The sequence below is a fragment of the Plodia interpunctella genome, chromosome 10, assembly GCF_027563975.2.
Source record: "Plodia interpunctella isolate USDA-ARS_2022_Savannah chromosome 10, ilPloInte3.2, whole genome shotgun sequence".
In the NCBI taxonomy this organism is placed as follows: Eukaryota; Metazoa; Arthropoda; class Insecta; order Lepidoptera; family Pyralidae; genus Plodia; species Plodia interpunctella.
The window spans coordinates 1374683-1395194 of record NC_071303.1 but is presented as its reverse complement, the minus strand read 5'-3'; the positions used below and the strand labels follow the sequence as shown (position 1 = coordinate 1395194).

The 20512-nt window shown below is 33.6% G+C and overlaps 2 protein-coding genes across 3 annotated transcripts in view; one reads left to right on the top strand and one right to left on the bottom strand.

Moving 5' to 3' along the window:
* The window catches only part of Prp16 (pre-mRNA processing factor 16), an 89556-nt gene extending 86906 nt beyond the window's left edge, over positions 1-2650 (bottom strand). Inside the window, exons 1-3 of the mRNA XM_053750407.2 lie at positions 2134-2650; positions 1242-1577; positions 605-811 (exon numbers count right to left, since the gene is read on the bottom strand). Of these exons, the coding sequence (XP_053606382.1) occupies positions 605-811; positions 1242-1577; positions 2134-2465 (875 nt within the window). The 5' untranslated portion in view covers positions 2466-2650. The remainder of the gene's footprint in view (positions 1-604; positions 812-1241; positions 1578-2133) is intronic.
* Positions 2651-6904: 4254 nt separating this feature from the next.
* Positions 6905-20512, top strand: part of LOC128672903 (adenylate cyclase type 2-like) — a 165106-nt gene continuing 151498 nt past the window's right edge. For both annotated transcript variants that reach the window (XM_053750412.2, XM_053750410.2), the window contains exon 1: positions 6905-7242. In XM_053750412.2, coding sequence (XP_053606387.1) covers positions 7197-7242 — 46 coding nt within the window. In that variant the 5' untranslated portion in view covers positions 6905-7196. The remainder of the gene's footprint in view (positions 7243-20512) is intronic.

The window sequence follows — 20512 nt, the reverse complement described above, 5'->3', positions numbered from 1 at the left end:
CCCCAAAGTAACTTCGAGACTTCTGTTCATCATCATAAATAAATAATAAATAAATATATTAGGACAAATCACACAGATTGAGCTAGCTCCAAAGTAAGTTCGAGACTTGTGTTATGGGATACTAACTGAACGATAGTATATTTTTTAACAAATACATATATAGATGAACATCCAAAACCCGGGCCAATCAGAAAAAGATCATATTCCATAATGACCCGACTGGGGATCGAACCCGGGATCTCACGGTTCAGAGGCAAGCATTTTACTACTGCGCCACCGAGGTCGACACTCTTTTATTTAAGGTCATAGTGTCAAGGTGTGTTGGCGGTTTCTGTTACTCTTATTCCATATACTCTTTAGATTTTATCGGTTAACTCCATTCCATTCCAACTAATATTATAAATGTCAAAGTCAGTTTGTTTGTCTGTTGCCTCCGCACACGATCATCTGTTTAAACAATCTTCTTAAAAGTTTGCATATTAGTTTGAAATATGAAGAACGGATAATTACATTTCGGTCGCCGGAAAATCACGCAGGCGAAGATGGGAAAAAGCCAGCATTCTATACAATGAATGATGCCTTTATTAATTCTAATCAAACTTACTTATGTGGCGTAGCTCTTGGAGTATTATCATATGGTCTTCCTTTATAATCCCTTAGGGGCTTGCCTCTCTCGCTCCGCTCAGACCGATCCGAAGGTCCGGCCCCTCGAGGAACTGGTGTGGGGAAGTCCCAACTGGATTTACGTATTTTTGGATCTTCGTCATCGTCATCCCACGCTGTTCTGTCTGTTGGTTTCAGCGCTTTCAAACTGGAAATTTAATTGTATAAATAATTTATTTTGCTTTAAACTCCTGAGAAAATAGCAATTTCAGCAATTTCTATCTTAACAAAAAAAAAAAGAAACGCAAGCAAGTGCACACAAAGAAGTAAATCTATAAAAAATTTAAAGGATTAGGTATATAGATTTATGTGTGTTTAATAACTATTTATTGTACATAATTTTTAGTATTTGTTGTTATATTGGCAATAGAAATACAACATATGTGAAAATTTCAACTGTCTTACTAGTGGTCCGCTAACGAAAAAATGCAAGATACTTAAATCAATCTTGGTGATAGAAGGTTTTCTTCTAATAATATATAGACAGACTAAAATCATGACTTTCCTAATGGTGTTATTTTTATAATTACAACTATTAGTATTAATATTTAAAGTTAATTGCAGGTTTGGGTTCATACTTAGGTGTTTTTGGTTCATCCTTGAACCTCGGTCCATAGTAACTTCTTCTAGAGCTATCTCCTATTCTTTCACTGTCACCTCTTCTTTCACTATCCCCTCTCCTTTCACTGTCTCCCCTCCGTTCACTTCGATCACCATCTCGATTATATCTGTCTCTGTCCCTCCTTCGATCGTCTCTATATCTGTCTCTTCGATCGTCATATCTTCTATCTCTGCCGCGGTCTCTCCGGTCGTAGCGGCTTCGATAACGATCATCTTCCTCATCTTTGGATTTTGATTTTTTCTCTTCTTGTGTGGAATTGTGTACTCCTTTAGTTTTTGATTCTCTTTCTTTTCTGAAAAAAGAAGCACATTACAATTAATGCTACAGACTACAGACAAACTATCTTCTAGCTTCACTTATAAGAAACAGACGAATGTGGATAGGAACTATAGGTAGATACATATGTTTACTGTTCTACTGACATTTTATCAGAAGTGGATTCAAAAGATCTAACTGTAGGACAGTTACTCAGGTGTTGTAAAGGTACAGGTATGTTTAGTGGACCTCCACCAAGTTAGGGTTACAAGTTAACCTGCTATCAGAAGTTTCGGGAACTTTGTGAAAGGTTCCAATATAAGGTGACTGATCACCTGTCTGGTGCTTGCATTGGTGTTTCCAAAAGTAAGTAAGTAATAATAATAATAATAAGTAAATGTTCACTGTTCTATCATATCAACCACAAATCTGATGGTATTTGGCACTAAATATGAGAAAAAGAAACTTTGTATACACATTGTAGAAATGTATTACATTTTTAACTAATGTTATAAAAAATTCTGTCATTACTAAGTAATAACAGTAAACCATTTTGATAAGAGGACTAAGTTTAAAATCAACAGCATATTTACCTCTGTAACCTCTCTAGCATGCGTTCCCGTGCCTGCTCCGATATACCACCAGTATAAGTCGGCGTTTCCTCATTATGTCTCCTATATTTACGTCCTTTTGCAGTACTGGACTCGCTATCATCCTCCACAAGATCGTCTTCATTGGTGTCATCTTGAAACGAAATTAGCCTATTTTGCTTGCGTTTGGCGGCTGCTAGTTTATCTAGCCCCAGTAAGGAAGGTTTGGCGAACTGGAATTCTTCTGGATTATCCTTCTTTTTGATGATTAAGCCGCCCGGAGCATTGCCTGACGTACCTTCTAAACGATGGACACTTTCATCCTCTTCTGACATGTTTTACACTTTCTCGAGCGAAGTATGAAATGTTAGTAATGAGCAGTTTATGTTATATTTACTTTAGTGCTAAGGAATTACAATTTATTTATAATTACTTTACTGTACAATTATATTATAATTAAAATACAAAACATTGCACCAACTAGTGACATAGTAAACACATGAGACGACTTGCTTTTGACGACTTGACGTTGACGTTTAAGTATGACATTGACGTCTAATAAGGGTTGCCATCTTATTAATTTAATATGGGTTTAAATGTTCCTATTATCATTTCTTTGATACTTGATAAAATCATACACATTTAATTTATCATTTCATTACAGAATAATTTAAATTACACTTAATCTTATCTTAATCTTAAGATCATTCTCCGACTACTCCAGTTGACTAACTGGAGTACTCGGAGAATGAATACATATAGGTACCTAATAGTTATTTAGGTACTTGGAACCATTATACCTAGATATTTTATAACACAGCCTTGTAGATTTGTGATTGAACATGTGGTTTTTAATGTCGATTGCCGAATCTGGTTGAAAAAAACATTTTTTAGTGTCTAACTATTAAGGTTCGTGCACACCAATAGCAGATATAAAAGAACATTACATGTTGTTATATCTGTGACACCTGTGGTAGCACGTGCACTACAGCAAAATTCTATGGAATTCTTATGTTTTTTAATAATACCACATGGACGTGCAGTGAATTCAGTTCAATTCAGTAACTACTGACCTTGATAAACAAATTAATCGATGGCACGCTATGCTTGCCCGCAAATTGCCAACCCACTCTAAAATCTGATAGAAAAACCATTATATGAATAAATAAACTTACATAATCACAATATGTGCATGTGCGGAAAAGCAATTACTTTACTAGAATGGGTTTTAAAAATGCAATTCATTCATTCGAATCTTGTCATTGCATGATCATTTTAGAAGCACACGTATTCAGGTCTGTACAGCCAAAAATCACTGGCTGGTATTGTTTGTATTTTAGTCCTTATTTACGTAGCCGTAAAGACTGTACATTTGGATAAAATATTAATAGTTTTCCGAGTAGATTTAGCTGAGATTAAGGTCCATAGAACGCGGAGGGTATAAAATAAATCGTTTCGGTGTGATATATAGTTGGCAAGGATTTACGGTAACTTAGGTAACCATTACCTTGTAAAAAAAACAGGTGTACTTATTTAGATTCGATTCGATTAAGAGGAATTTTGGTCTTGCTTTTGTACACTTAAACCTGTAAGGCCCGAGAAACATAACAATATCTCTAAAACAAGTGTAAGTATAACTTATTAAGCCTGTACATATTTGAAGTCGATATAAAAAAGGTCGTCGTTTTAATAAATAAAGGGTTTTTTTTTAGTACGATGGTAAATAGATTGTCCATAGAAATAATAAATCGTATAATTCCCGGGCAAAATGGTGACATTTTAATTTACTGTTTTTACTCCTATGAAATGTACAACAGCGGACTCTGGCATCGGGGCTCAGATAAGAGAGTATAATATTCAAAGGCAAGTTTTACTCAAATATTCGTAGTAATATTTCGTAGCCTCGTAGTCAGTTACATTGTAGCATTTCAAATCGTAGCAGTGAAAGTATGGCTACGATTTATTTCATTGTAGCGTCGTAGACCGTAGTATAAAAATTCGTAGCACACAAGCTACGATTTATTACGCCATTTTTTTAAAAGGTCGACTTTTTATGGGTTCTAAAGCTGCCTCGGTCTTCAGTGATTATGTACACTTTTACTGTGGATGACGTAAGAGACGATTAAGGGACAAAAAGTCTTTGCAGCTCACTTGCAATTATTAGCTATCGGTGGAAGGTTGATGTCCAACAGACAATAAAATTTGAGCCGTATTTTCAAAATTACACGAATGTATTTTTACAAAAAAAAAAAATATTTTTTAAGCTTCTGGTATCACAGCACAGCCGAAAATGCAATCTGGAACATAGCAAGGACGAGAGAGATGACTATAGGAATGTCGTACTAATAATCGTAAGAGGCGACAATCGGTTAAATATTCTTGACAACAACAGCATTCTCAAAGAGGGTTGACGTCAGGTTTTTAAAACCACAGCTTAGCTCCCAAACCCTGGGCTTCCTGGTGTGGTAGCCGTGAATGAAACGTAAATCGAGACTATCGAAACTATACCATAAAAAAAAACTCTAAACTGAAATCGATGCATTTGATGGAGTCAATTGGAAGTTTTATGTTTTTGCTCTAAAAAAGTTAAGGAACGCTATAAAAAGGCTTTCAGGGTATTAAGTGAACTAGTTTGCTTGATCAGGGCCGCTTCACCACGAGTTAAAAAAACCGGTCAAGTGCGAGTTGGACTAGTGCACGGTGCGATACATAAAATTGTATTTTTTTTTTAAATATACGACAATGCATTACTATCATATGCATGACCTGATGATGCATCATGATAGGCTCCCGATGTGGGAACCCCTCAACACTTTACTAGACACAGACATGACTATTATGTCTCGTGTTGAATGCTGACGATAATAATATGTTCAAAAATATTTTTTGTAAAATGTAAATTTGTTTAGACATTAGTATTAGTTACGGGTTAATCTGAAAAAAAAAACTGCTTTTCACCTTTATCTAATTAAGGTACGAACTTGAGACTTGTGTAACGCGATAATTACGCCATTGAGATGTTAATAATATAAGCATATTTGAGTACATTGTAATATATTTTTGAGACGTGATTGTGTAATAAATATGAAACAAGTAACGCAAATATTTTTATGCTTATAAAAAGACTCAATAAATATCATAATATTTGAGATTGGAATCTAATAAATAAGTAAATAAACATTGTATTTAATAATATATATATATATATATATATATATATATATATATATATATATATATATATATATATATATATATATATATATATATATATATACCTTAATTAGATAAAGGTGAAAAGCAGTTTTTTTTTTCAGATTAACCCGTAACTAATACTAATGTCTAAACAAATTTACATTTTACAAAAAATATTTTTGAACATATTATTATCGTCAGCATTCAACACGAGACATAATAGTCATGTCTGTGTCTAGTAAAGTGTTGAGGGGTTCCCACATCGGGAGCCTATCATGATGCATCATCAGGTCATGCATATGATAGTAATGCATTGTCGTATATTTAAAAAAAAAATACAATTTTATGTATCGCACCGTGCACTAGTCCAACTCGCACTTGACCGGTTTTTTTAACTCGTGGTGAAGCGGCCCTGATCAAGCAAACTAGTTCACTTAATACCCTGAAAGCCTTTTTATAGCGTTCCTTAACTTTTTTAGAGCAAAAACATAAAACTTCCAATTGACTCCATCAAATGCATCGATTTCAGTTTAGAGTTTTTTTTTATAATTAGCAAATATTTTTATGCTTATAAAAAGACTCAATAAATATCATAATATTTGAGATTGGAATCTAATAAATAAGTAAATAAACATTGTATTTAATAATATATATATATATATATATATATATATATATATATATATATATATTCCAATCTCAAATATCATAATATTTGAGATTGGAATCTAATAAATAAGTAAATAAACATTGTATTTAATAATATATATATATAACTCTTGCGTTGTATTAATATATAAATAAATAATATATTAATTGTATGATTAATTCGGACTAATCGCATTGTGTAATTATATTTTAAAGTAGTTGTTATGACCGGTTATACATTTGCCGCTATTTTTGTGAGCGATCAGACCTCTATGGTTGAAAAAGAGAGGAGAATAAACGCTGTTGAAATGTAAGTACGTTTTATTATTTAATTTATCTCTATTATAATGAATAATTGTTTATCATCACGTTTATTCATTACATAACACTCGTTATTAGAAAATTCAAGTAAATCTATGTATATTTCAATTCTGAAACGCGGGAATAGTTGTCAATTTCAAATATACCCAATGAACCTTTAAATTTATTTGCCATGTTCCCGGCTATCCTACATATACGACATACGTGGGCAAAAGCTAGTGTACATATCAAGACTCAGATTAATCTGAAAAAGTTAATTTTCCATCTTAACCTGACCGGGGATCGAACCCGGGACCCCCAGTGTAGCAGTCGTCTTATTTCGTCATATACTTAGATAAGTACATATAAAATATTAATAACAATAAATTAATACTAAAATCATTTCAAATATGCAAAATACGAATTGACGCGGGAGTATGAAAAAAAACGTATCTAATTGTATATGGCCACGTCACGCGTATATCTCAAATTAGTCAATTACTCAAGCAATGAAACTAGTTGAAATAAATAAAATAACCAAATTGTACATGCTAATAAATTAGATGTGTATAGGTGGTAATAAAATCTTTTAATTTCGCCTATCAACAAAAATAGAACAGTGTGTGACGAGCACTGGCAAGAAAAAGACGCGCGCGCCATTAAAAAAATATCGGAAAATCGGCGGGAAAGTTTCGTGTTCTTTTGCGTTGAAAACTTCTTTTTTTTTGTTTTTCCAACAAAAACGTTGGTAGGAATCTAGTTAGTGAATATTTGAAGTTCGTAAAAGCCTTTGATGTTATAAATTACAGTGGTTTATGTGAAGTGAAGCGAAAGTGGACAATTTAGGGGTAATTTTGTTGTGAGCAATAAAGTGATGATTTTCATAGGGTGAACATTTGAAGTGAGTTTGTTTTTTTTTTACAATGGCTGGTGAAGATGCAGGGAATGAAACCGTTAAAAATGTAGAAGGTAAAATATATTTGCATAATCACAGATTAACTACAATTCTCACAGTGTGGTGTGCGGTTCCCGCCCTAGGCAGAATAGGACAATTCCAAGCCCTCCCGTGGGTGTCGTACGAGGCGATTAAGGGATAAAAAGCCCTGATAGTCGATAAGCAATGGAATTCGTAGAGAGGCATGTGGTCGGTCATAAAAAAGCCGAATCTTGTGAGTTTTGTTTTCACCTCCACGTAAAAACATCGATTGATAGCTTGCAAGGAAGTAATATAGAATGAACACTTAGCTGGCAAATAAATGAATGTAAATAACCGAATTTCGAGGTCAACAGCTATCGATAGTGGAACTATTTATAGTTCGAAATGAGTCTTGATAACTTAAAGAAAACAAATGAATATTTTTTACGTTTTAAAAATGTGAGCGACAATCTTGATTGTAAAAGGAACTCTGTCGCGTCCCTATCGCGACTGTCTGTATGAACGTTATAAAGTCAAAAACTACAAGACAGATTTTTGTACAGTTTTACGAACTGCTTTTGTTATAATAAAATAGGTGTATAAACCATTTTTAATTCGAATTGTATTGGATATTAAAAAACTATTTATTAAAAATACTGCTAGTGATGTAATAAAATAAGCATTTCTGTAAACCATTATTAATTTGAATTCTATAGCCTATTTAAAATCTATTTTATAAAAAAAAAAGATTCTAGTTTATTGTACTAACTAATTTGTTCTATTATTAAATGCACGTTGCGGATGAATTCCTGTAATGATGAAGCATGTTGCTTTAAAAAATATCTCAGTTTTAGTGACTCACCAAACATTGAATTTTCCACGAAGAAAAATACACAAGAATGTAAGTATATTAAACTTTTCCAAAGTACGTCGTGAATATTCTGCAACGTTTTATGAAAATACACCAATAACAATAAATTCCCGCAAGTCAACAAACTACTTACGAGTACAATGCATATCCACAACCATGTCTCTAATATGAAACGTTGTATGCGACAATCCTACTAATATTATCTACTGGATGTTTTCTTACTTAAAAAAAAATAAAATTATAGTTTGCGAGCTACGAGGACAAAGACATGCAGACATACACACGCCATGCCAAATGTTTGCGTTGCGAGTTAAAAACAACTTCAGGTATACGTCACATGTAACTGAAGAATATACTAATTTGTATAGGAGTCTGATTTTGTTCAACCTTAAAATGTTATTTGTTTTTGTTCTGAAGGAATTTGAAGATCGTGCGAAAGAGAGAAGAGAAGTCTTACAGCTGTAGAAGGAGTAGGAGTGACAATCGGATAAGTGAGAGACAGTTTGAAGACGGAATTTGACAGTAATTCTTTGCGTGTACTTTTTTTATTGTATGAAAATAAGTACAAATATTAGAATTAATGTAAGAAAGACACATGTACAACAACGGACTTATTCCATACGAGAGACTTCGAGAGAGACGATATAAAGTATACTTCGGCTTCGCTCCCGCGGGAATTTCGGGATAAAAAGTACCCTATGTAACACATAGGACACTTTTACAGGTTATGTCCTACCCGTGTACCAAATGTCGTAACAATACGTCCAATAAATTTTGCGTGAAAGAGTAACAAACATATATACATCCTCACAAACTTTCGTATTTATAATATTAGTAGGAACAGTAAAAAGCCATTACACTGAATGAAATAATTAAGACAATCAAAAAATATTAGCTTAATTCTAAATGAAATATTTTAACCGCGAAAAAGCACCGAATCACACTCCGGTGGGTTTAATTTGGAATGTTAATGAAAGGGCTAATGAATAATAATTTGAATTGTTATGCTAAATCGTAAATCGATGTCCTAAAAAGTTACTATGAAATTATAAGACAAAGTTATAACGTCTCGTGCAGAATATTTATTTGCTTTATGTGTTGAAATAGTTACAAAACGAAACAATTACGGGGCTTTTTTACGGGACTAACAGAAGCCAAATTTTTAGAATCGTTGTCTGTCTATCTGTTCGCATCACACAGAAACTTCTGGATGGCATTTGATGAGGTTTCTACAATTGTGGAATAGGTTTCATCGCAATACGTTGCTTATAACTCAAGATATTGACAATAGTAAGTTTGGGCGGATGTACAAAATAAATGCAGGCGAAGTCGCGGGCAAAAGCTAGTTAATAATAAAACTAAAATGAATCTAATTCGACAGCCAAAAATGGTCCACAAATAGCGGAAAAGTACCCAGAATTGTGCCAGCATTGCTACTGCCACGTTTAAATGGCAATGCCTATTTTTCATGTTAATAATTCACCATCCCACTGGCAAGTCGACACTTCGACTTCGACCCTTACAATTAAATTAGTCTATAATTCAACATTATATTGATTGAACAGGCGTTTACACAAATTTGTCATTACACTTTTTGGTTCCAAGTTGCCAACCTTTGAGACTTTAGTAAACAAATACCGACATCAAAAGATGACAAAATCCTTCCAGTTCACGGCCCCTTGATTTTGTTACGTCAACATTAATAGAATTTCGTTTTTGTAGTTTTGATGTGTTCTTGATCATTTAGTTGGAAGATTACCTAAGTAAATGACGAGGATAAAATAATATTGGAGATAATTATTATTTATGAATATATGATTTTGTGTGTGCCTTGTATCTAGTGAAGTATTTAAAGAAGGATTTCACAAAAAAAGTTACCTTTATCAACTCTTTTTCACAATTTTGTTAATATGCGTCCAGTATTTTGCGCGATTGAGTACACACACACACACACACACACACATAAATGTAAATTTTTTGCATCTGTTGAATATATTAGTAGGATATGTAAACCTTATTTATAGGATTGAAAGACGTCTTTACATCTACAATTACAACTAAAACACACTATGTGTATTTCGACTTACCATATTGTGTTCTTCGAGTATATGTTTCATATTGATTACCATATCCAAGGTTTAGTCACGAGCTATAAACTAATATATTCACTATTACGTACACATATATCATAATTTATCTAATAATAAACGGAGTAACGTCCGTCTTCTAATCAAGTGTTAAAATCGTATATCAAAACAATAGAACGCGGGCGAGGAGCCAATATTATTCAAAGATTTGTATCAAGATAGTCGCGATAGTGAGCTATATTAGTTACACAATTTATTGTGACAAACTCTGAATGAAATCCGTGTTTAATTTTGGAAATACAACTTTTAAAATTAAGGAGTTTTTTAAAGATAAAAATAAAATGTTAACAAAATATTTTATTTGCAAAAACACGTGTAAATTGATACATAAAATCTCAAAACACGACTCAACATACCTTAGAATACCATAGAATGGTGTGCAAATATAGTTTCGCTGCTATATATTTACTTAAGTAAAGAAAAAGTTACGTTTAATATTGCCTGCATAGTAGTAGGCAATATTAAACGTAACTTTTTCTAATTAGATAGATTTATTTAGCAGAACTAGTGTTCTGCTAAATAAATCTACCTGTTGTGATTGGCCAGTTAACCTTGTCCAACACTTCTGAAATACAATTTTCAACACTATTTCTTTGGTATGTTACATTTAGGCTACCAGATAATTTATCAGCAAGCTGTGAAACAGGCCCTAAGGTAATTTTTTTTATCAAAAGGTTTTAAAAAATTGACAAAACGTTACAATTTTGAAACATCACTAGTACTTTTAACGACAAGTACGTCGATGATTTTATTAAGCGAGTCAATAACTGACTTTAATTAAGTGTATTTCTTAGCTTTACGTTGGTGTCAATACGTTTCTAGAAATTAATGTAACAAATATAATATATAATTTAAATGTTTTGGTTATGGATTTTAAATTGAATGGAAAGTGGTAATAGGAGTGCTTTAGGCAGGATATAGCTAAAATAAAGTGACAAATCTATTCACATCGGACAGGGAGAAGTGTAGAAAGCTGACATGCTGTACTAACCCCACATAAAGTGGGATAAGGGTAGACGGTTGATGATAATAATACAATATTTCCATTGCAATATTATACTCCGTTGGAAATTATACTTAAATCGGGAACAATAAATAAGTTTATGAGGAAGTTCGCGGTCTAAATACAACGGAACACGTTTAAACTGATACAAACTTAGAAGATAGACAATTTACGAACAATTTGCCACCAACAGCCGTGACAAATTCAAGATCATTGCTAGATATTATCCAATCTGTTCTACTCTCGGGTCCCGGCTGTTTCAACTTTGATTGACATTGGGTTACATTTGTCGTGAGTTGAGTATAGTTCACGTATGTTGGCGATCATTCAAGCGTTACTCTTTGAGAGTGAGTACTGGCAAAAATCTATGTTTACATCTAGTAAATATTAAATATATAAAAGAACAAACTGAATGACTTACTGACTGACATATCAACGTACAGCCTAAACCGCTGGATCTAGAAACTTCAAATTTGGCACGTAGGTTCCTTATGTGGCCTAGGGGTGCACTAAGAAAGGATTTTTCAAAATTCACCCTCTAAGGGGGTGGAAGTGGGGTTCAAAGTTCGTATGGGGAAACCAGATTAGTTAATTTGTTTTGTTTGATAACTTTACAGGATTACTTCTATCAATAAATGAGTAAATACGGGTCTCCGGATTTTTCAAAAATTTTCCCCTAAATGGGGGAAAAGAAGCTAATAAAGTCAAATATCAACACGGGTATTGTTTGTACGGTTTTTCGGGTCGCTGATTACGAATAACACAACGTATTTGAAATCTAACGTGGTGGAAGTAAAATACCATCATCCCTATTAGGGTGGAATGGGGTTGTTATGATTATATCAAAGCCTGGGTGTCCGTCAGTGCAAACGTTGCGCGCATTACGTTGTTCATTTTACAGCAGACGAGCAGACGAGGCCAATAAAATCGTGTGATTTGTCCCTGCTAGACTTTTTCTATATAGAAACCTATTTTACACGACTTTATCTCTTACGGTGTAGACAGAGCATCACGTCATCATCAACACATCACGTGGGCGAAGCCGCGGGCAACGTCTGTATGTCTGTCTGTCTGTTACTAGGCTATATCTCATGAACCGCGATAGCTAAATAGTTGAAATTACTTATTACTTTTTATAGTAATTAACAGTAATAGTAATTACAAAAAATGTTTATGTTTGTGGTTAATAAAAAACCGGGACGTAAAACGTCATGGAAAATGGGACTGCACGTGTTGCAGATAGCGGGAGTGGGAGTCGGAGCGGGAAATAGGAAGGAGACACGTAGTGGGTAACGGGGCGGTACATATTGCGAAAAACATGATGGCACATAATACGTAGGAAACGGTACGGAATATCTACAATTCTACATTACATAGCAGGAGGCGGACAAGTTTGCGGGACGAGACACACAGCGGGAAGCGGGAAATTGAACTAAAGATGAGAAAAAATGTGAATTTGAATCAATAATAACCAGTCTTACAGAGTAGGCGATAAAATTACTGAGATTTTGCTATGAAATACACGCGAGCGAAGCCGCGGGCAAAAGCTAGTACCTTATATGAAAGGTCATATTAACTATTCAACTTCTTCATAGCGTGTCAAATCGGCTAAATTTGTGTGGACCAATACAACGCGACTGATATAAAAATATAATAATATTTCTATGTTTCTTGTTAATTGCCATAATCTGATATTGTTTTAAGATTTTTTGCATTAATTTTTTTGTATTTAAATAATATATCCTTCAGTGTGCAGGTGGCATGGCAATTCATTTACCAATTACTAACTTCCAAATACTTTCAATAGATAAAAAGGGACCATCTATTATAGAAAAGAACTGCAAATTGAAAAACGAGAATCATTCTACAATCATACATATAAAAATGAGTATATTGGATCCTGAATACAAACAGCCATACTGCAGACGAAATATTTTCTTGAATGCGATATTTACTTATATTGGTAAGGTATGCTAATTATGTTATTTTTAGGTCTTTCTCGTCTAATGATCCCGGTTGCGTTAAGTCTGTGACGCAAGTTCAGTGAAAAAATAACCTTAAAATGTTGAAATGAGATAAAATGTTGATGATAAACTTATTTAAAAAATATAGTCAAGGACTATAACTAAAAGAAAAAATACGCCACGTATTGAAAGATGCCTCCTGCGTTGACATCAGCCGTTTTAAAAGCCAGAGTTACAAGAATATCCCAAGTTCGAGTAGATTGCCGGTGACATTTGGCACAGGGCCAATGTCACAACATAGTAAAAGCCCGCTGCCGGGTTCAAAATACTAGACGTTAATGGGGCAAATAGTGAAAAAAACGTTTTGTGTTTCGTGTAATATTGTTTAAATGCAGTTTCTAAAGTTTTTGTTCAGTCATCAGATCTCTCCAAAGCGATGAGACGCGTTGTCTACTTGATGTTAATATATAAGTCTGTGGATCTCTCTCTCTTATCCTCGCGTTTTATTGGTTACTTTGGGGCTGTGATGCTCCGAAACCCAGGGTTTGAGTAAAAATTGAGTAGTTATTGCTATGATTCTAAGGCCGTCTGCCTGGTGTGAACTCTCTTTAGGAATGCTATTGCCTTTCACGGGAGGACGGTCTATTGTAGGCAAAATTAAGTTGTATATTGAAGGTAGGTTGCACCGTGAACCTTGACGTATATTTGCGCAGAAAAACGCAAAGTACATTTTGTCTAAATGTCAGCGGTGCGCTGGTCTTTCACATTCACAATCAACGTCTTTGACGTTGCAACTCACCCTAGAATACTAACCTTAGAATTAATCAAAATTTTTATCCGACAGCGAAAAACCTTTTGGTTTAAGAAGTAACTAATATTAATGAAATTGGTTATTTTATGAAACTGATAAAATAACCAAGAATATTGTTAATCTTACCATAATAAGTTAACTTATTCAACAATATTCTCCTTAATTAGGAACACATTTTAAACACCAAAACTGGGCGTAAACATTATGTTTTTTGAACACAAATATTCATTGTCATGAAACACACGAAAAGTTCAGTATGTTTGAAATTAGCCACGTGCGACTTGTCAACAAACTTTCACCGCGGTATATACTTTGAGAAACATTGCTCTGAGAAATTGTATGTTATTTTACTAACTGCTATGCGATATACTTATTAGACATTGTTTTCTATTACACAACTAGCGGTCCGTCCTGACTACGCTCGGGTAGAAATATAAGTAACTATTCACCTAAACCTTCCTCAGGAATTACACTTTAAAAAAATCGGCATCAAAATCCGTTGCGTACTTTTAAAGATCTAACTAAGCATACATAGAGAGGGACAGACAGCAGAAGGATGCGACTTTGATTTACACCTCTATTTAAGTAAAAGATAAAAAAGAGAAACTGTGTAAGCATGTAACATGTAATAATAATAATATGTATTTATTTAATATGTATTTTATATATGTAATGGATAGTGTTTGCCACTCATTCACCCAAAATTTACTAATAACGGATGAGAGAATATAAACTGTAATCGTAAGTTATTAAAGGCACATTAACGCGCAGGTCACGGGAAAATTATTATTAACAAACTAAACTTTTTGTCGCAATTAGAATGGTCGACTCGACAAAGAAGATGCAGGTTTAAAAATTGCGAAGAGTGCGCTTCTTCCAAATGTGTCGATTCGGCTTAATTTGTGAGGACTACTTGTAACTTCTATACTATTATTATAAAGAGTGAGTTTGTATGTTTGAGGCGGGTAAGTACCGAAACCACCGAACCGATTTCAAAAATTCTTTCACAATTACAAGGTACATTATCCAAGATTGCCCCGAGCAACATCTAGTAACTGCAATTATTATTCAGAGAAGAGAGGAATCACGTACAATATAGGTACCTATTCTGTGTATATGCTCCCCTAAAGCATATAAAACATAATACGATTACAGTTGAAATCGTCAATATCCCTGTGAAGCGAGTGTGAAATTGTTTTATGATGCGAACTCGCATACCAATGTGAACACAGATTGTCTCAGCAATTTGATGCTGGAAACCTACTGGAGATAGGACTGTAACGGTTCGGGAATCATGTGGCTATTACTCATCTATTACTAGCTTTTCTCGCGGCTTTGCCCGCGTAAATTTCTCTGCGAAAGAACAGACATGATTTTCATACAAACTTTCAACACCCATTATAGTCATTTGGGGGTTGTTTTTTAAAAAAAGTACTTATGTTTGTTTGTACAGGTGTCTTTAACTGTATGCATACCAACTTTCATCAAAATCGGACCAGTGGTTTAACGGTGAAAGCGGAACAGACAGACTTTCGCATTTATAATATTAGTATGTATTTTTATTTTATATGTAGCAAACAACTAAAAATTTTGATGTAATTCTCAATTTATCAATCAATTTATTTGTCAAACATAGGTATAATAATACAGATGTGCTTGTGGTCTGAGGGCCCACTTTTTGAAATTCTATGAAATTATGCTTAGGATTTAGTGAACATTCCGAAAGAATTGTGAAAGTTGGAATTAGATTTTGTGAAAGGCAAATAAGCGAATTACGATGTTTTACGAAAGGCCCTCAGTCCTCATAGTGTGGTCTGAGGGCCCACCTGTATCTCAGATATTTACAATTTAGAAAAGGTATGATTTACTTTTGAGTTCTATCGCAAACTAAGAATTTCGTTTGGTATATATCTGACTCTCTAGCATGATGGTTGAGAATAAAATGTAAATAAGTAGCTTACTTTTGCAGTTCAATTTCCAACATCTAAAACTGCATCTCGAGTTATTTTCTCCAAGAAATTTGTGCAATTTCTTATTCATATGTCTGCATATGCAATAAAAGTGTCGATTGGCCCCGATGTCAGGCGAGATGACGCTTATTTGGTCTCTCGAGAGACTGGAGTTGGGATCAAGTGGATGTGGGACGATTTTACATTACAAATATGTACTTAAAGTGTTTTAATATTGACTAGCTACTCTGTGAGGCTCCGTTTAGATAGAAATTTTGGGACTATAATAACTGGTAAATTGTTATATCAACAATCTACCCTTGATTTGCCAAACTTTATCTTTTTATACTCATATTTATTTATTCAACATAAGAATATATTTTTGACACGACACAACTTTCAATATGACGGTACGTTTACGTATCTACGTGCGTAATTGCGTGCGTTTTTAACGCGACGCGACGCTTGGAAGTAGGTCAAGCTTGACCTACACGAATATACTAACAGGGTTATTATTATTACCTACCACACATTTGTGCTTAAAGTTTTAGGTGGTATAACATTTGTGTTATAGAAGTCATAAATTTATGGCACATAATGATTATAAACTGCTTGGCAAGACCAAACATGGCTGTCGCTCAGTGACCATGGCTCCGTGTAACGCAACCCGAAAAGTCAGAGGTATAAAATATACGTGCGCGTTTAATATCTGTTTTGTTTTATGTAAACAAATACGGCTGCATATTCACCGTTACACGAAGAAGAAGTTGGCAAAACAATTCAAAATTTTCACATTTATATTTATCAAGCCGCCTAAAACTCTCGGCTCAGTTTATGAGACTTGTAGCAATGAAACCTGTAACAGTTGGTGCTGTAATAAAGTCAATCTGATTTACGTTACGGTGGAGTAGACTCTCAAGATTGACGGTAACAGGTGGCTATGGTAAACGTACGTATGTACCGTCAGAAAAAAAAAACATTTATTTCATCAAAATTCGATTATGACTACCGACGACCTCGATGGCGCAGTGGTAAAGTACTTGCCTCTGAACAGAGATCGATCCCCGAGTCATGACCCGAAATGGAAACATGGAAAATGATATTTTTATGTGATAGACTGAGTAGACTCTCAAGATGGACGGTAAAAGGTGGCTATGGTAAACATAGGTATGTACAGAGACAGAAAAGGCGAAAAAAAACACAAATTTCTTTAAAATCCATCGATATTTTTAGTTCTAGTGAAAAAAATCGGATTAGTGTAAATGCAATAATATACCTAATTCGTTTTGATTTTTCTTGTAAAGTAAAACAAAATAATGGTAGGGGTTATCATTCGTCTATAAGACGAATAATATCCTCGCCCTTTCTTCTCAGCAGTGGTCGTTCCGAAATGCCAGTAGTTTGTAGCTTGTGAGAAATAACTATAAATATAAAAAATTACAAGAGAAAAAGTGCCTGTGAAGGTCTAATTTCTGAATAAATTATATGAATTTAAGATTGTTTTTATGTAGACGCTATCTAAGCTATTTTTGCCTCGTGTTACAGGCACGCCATGGTTAGTCACGGTCATGGTTACGTTTCTATCATCATCACTATGATAATGAAGGAATTGAGAAATTCCCAATATCTTCCCAAAAAGTCCATCGTAAAACCCATCTTATAGGTTTATTGGTAAGGACGGACTGTTTGGCAAGAAATTGATTGAGAAAATACTGGACGTAAACTCATGCGTATTTAAGTATACTTATATATACGAGTATATATGTATATAAGTGTAATATATAAGAATAATAATCTCAGAAACTAAAATCAACATCAATTAGCACCATTCAAATATCAGTAGTGCCTAAATAAACATCGCAGTGTTTCAAATTGGTCACAGAATATTAATTTCATAATTTATTTCTTCCCGTGATGGCGACTGGAACACTTAGTCAGGAATTTATTTCTGAATTGATTAGTTTACGACCCCGAGAGAACTGGTAGCCAAGAGGCGTGAATTTGGCGAGATTTATTTAATCACATTTTCATTGCAGGATGCATTTGTGTAGCATTTTGGTCATGGCCAATCAGAGCAGGGCAACTTTTTGAAACCAGTTCCCGCATATATCCATACATTTTGTTAATAGTTGTAATTACGATTCAACTCAGGAAGAACCCTATTTTTCGACACCTACACTAATTGGGAATTACCATTTACAGTAAATCACTATATTTTATGTGGAATATGAACTTTAATGAGTTCATAAAGTGGAAAACTTCTCAATAAACGTTTGAATAACACGGACTTCAAAGCACAAACTTCAAAGCACGACAATAATGTTTGGCCCAAGCATGGTGCAGTATCCTCATAACATATGCAATTGATTTATGACATTATTACGTACGTTGGAAATACAACTTTTATTTTATTTATTCATTCAAATATTGATGTAAATTCTTCCTCCTAATTTTTAATATGTGTATAAGAACTATGTTTGTTAATTAATAACTATGTTTGATAATTTTATTTACGGGCTTAAGCCACGGGATTCCTTGCGAGAATTATTCAAATCGATAAATATTATGACTGTTGTATCTCAGTACATCTTCGACGTACTTATTTTTGTTAAATCTAACTTACACCTGTATAAAACATTGAGCGATGTTAACAGTGTAGTCACTCGTAATAGGCATAAACTTTGTATGAACAGATTCCGACTTAAAAAGGTTAGGCGGTCTTTCGTGGGTCAAAGTGTAAAATTGTTCAATAAACTCCCTGTAGAGGCTATTAACTTGCCAATGTCAAAATTTAAATCATATATTAAAAATGCTTTAATGGCTAATGCTTATTACACGATTAGCGACTATTTAAATGATAAAAAACCTTGGACCCTTCCTAAAACTTCCACCTCTCACACTTGATTTTAATTTTTTTATTATTATTTATACACATTCAAATGGTCAAACCCACAATCACAATCATAACTTTTGACCATGTACTTTATTGTGTACTTACATGTTTTATTACTGATAAAAAATTATACATAAATTTATATTTAAAAAATGGTAAACCCTTCTGGCATAATAGGGACCAACACTGTTTGAATGAGTTTCTTTCGGCATTTCTTCTCAGCAGTGGTGGTTCCGAAATGCTAGTAGTTTGTAGCTTTGGTAAACATCATTTAATTTAGAATATGACGTGAAAAAGTGCCTGTGAAGGCCTAATTTCTGAATAAATGATTTGATTTGATTTTGAAATTGACGTCCTTGGAGAAAAGGCTGCAGTGAAGTTTGTTGCGCCGCTTCTTTTTCACCTGCGCTTTGGAAGCCGGCAGTAGACTTAGTTTAAGTAATTTTTTTATTTTATAAGTGATATAAATTATGATGATATAAATTCAAATTCAAAATTCTTTATTCAATTTAGGAAAATTGAATAAAGAATTTTGAATTTGAATTTGAATTTGACAAATGGAGAACCTTTGGCGACTTTGGCGAATATAAAGACGCACATATAATATTATATTTTAACAGCAGAATTTACTCGATGATTTTTGCGGTTCCGCCTGAGGAAAATATTTGCAGACGCTCAGTTTGTCTTCATTTTATGTATACAATCTAACCATGACTTTTTATGATTTAACAGAAATATGAATTAAAATATATTTTGTTTTTTTTTCGAGGCCTAAGAAAAGTTGTCCTATACATTACATACAACCAACTGAAAATAGCGGCGAAGGTTTCCGTTTGCTGACCTCCAAACTCCAAACTTCAATTCGAAGATGGTGATTCTAAAGTAAAATTGTCTTGAACTATTATTTGATTTATTAAAAAAAAAACAGAGAACAGTGAAGTTTGTTTACATGTTTAGGACTCAAGAAAAATTGGAGTGTAGTCAGGTTGTAATGGAAAGCATGCTATCATCCCAGAAAACAAAAACTGATAATAAAATTTACATTATTGTAATTTTTATCTGAGTTTTTGAGAGTAATAACATTTATCCATGATTACTGCTTGATAATTTAAAAGATTCTCTGAGGTGTTTTTCAAATAAATGTAAATTCAAATCATTATATTGTTGGGGAATTTTGTTATAAATTTTAGGTGCCATATACACATTAAGTACATATTCTAAGTAATGCACAATTTGCTTGAATCCAAAATAATTTTTATCGTTAGATCAAATAAAAAAATATAAAAAGCGAAATAAATGTCACAGCTATTTATATGTTTCCTTTTTACAATATGCATAAATAAGAAGTACATGCCACACTATCCTTAAAGGGTCTTCCTTGAAGGTAGGTTCATAAATATGCATGAATATAAAGGACCCTTGTACATAATACTACCTATATCTTTCGACTTTGTGACTTATGTGCAACTCTTTTCCATATCTGTAAATAAATAATATATTTTGAATGTTCAGTAACAGGATACCGATTCTATGAACATTTGAAATTGTAATTTTGTGACGGCGATATTTTATCAATGAAGAAACAGAAGAACCTTCAAAACTGATGAAGTGAGCTTAGATTGAATGAGAATCCGGCCCCTAAATCGTTTACTTACCGTAATCGTCTAATTGTTGAGGTTGAAGTA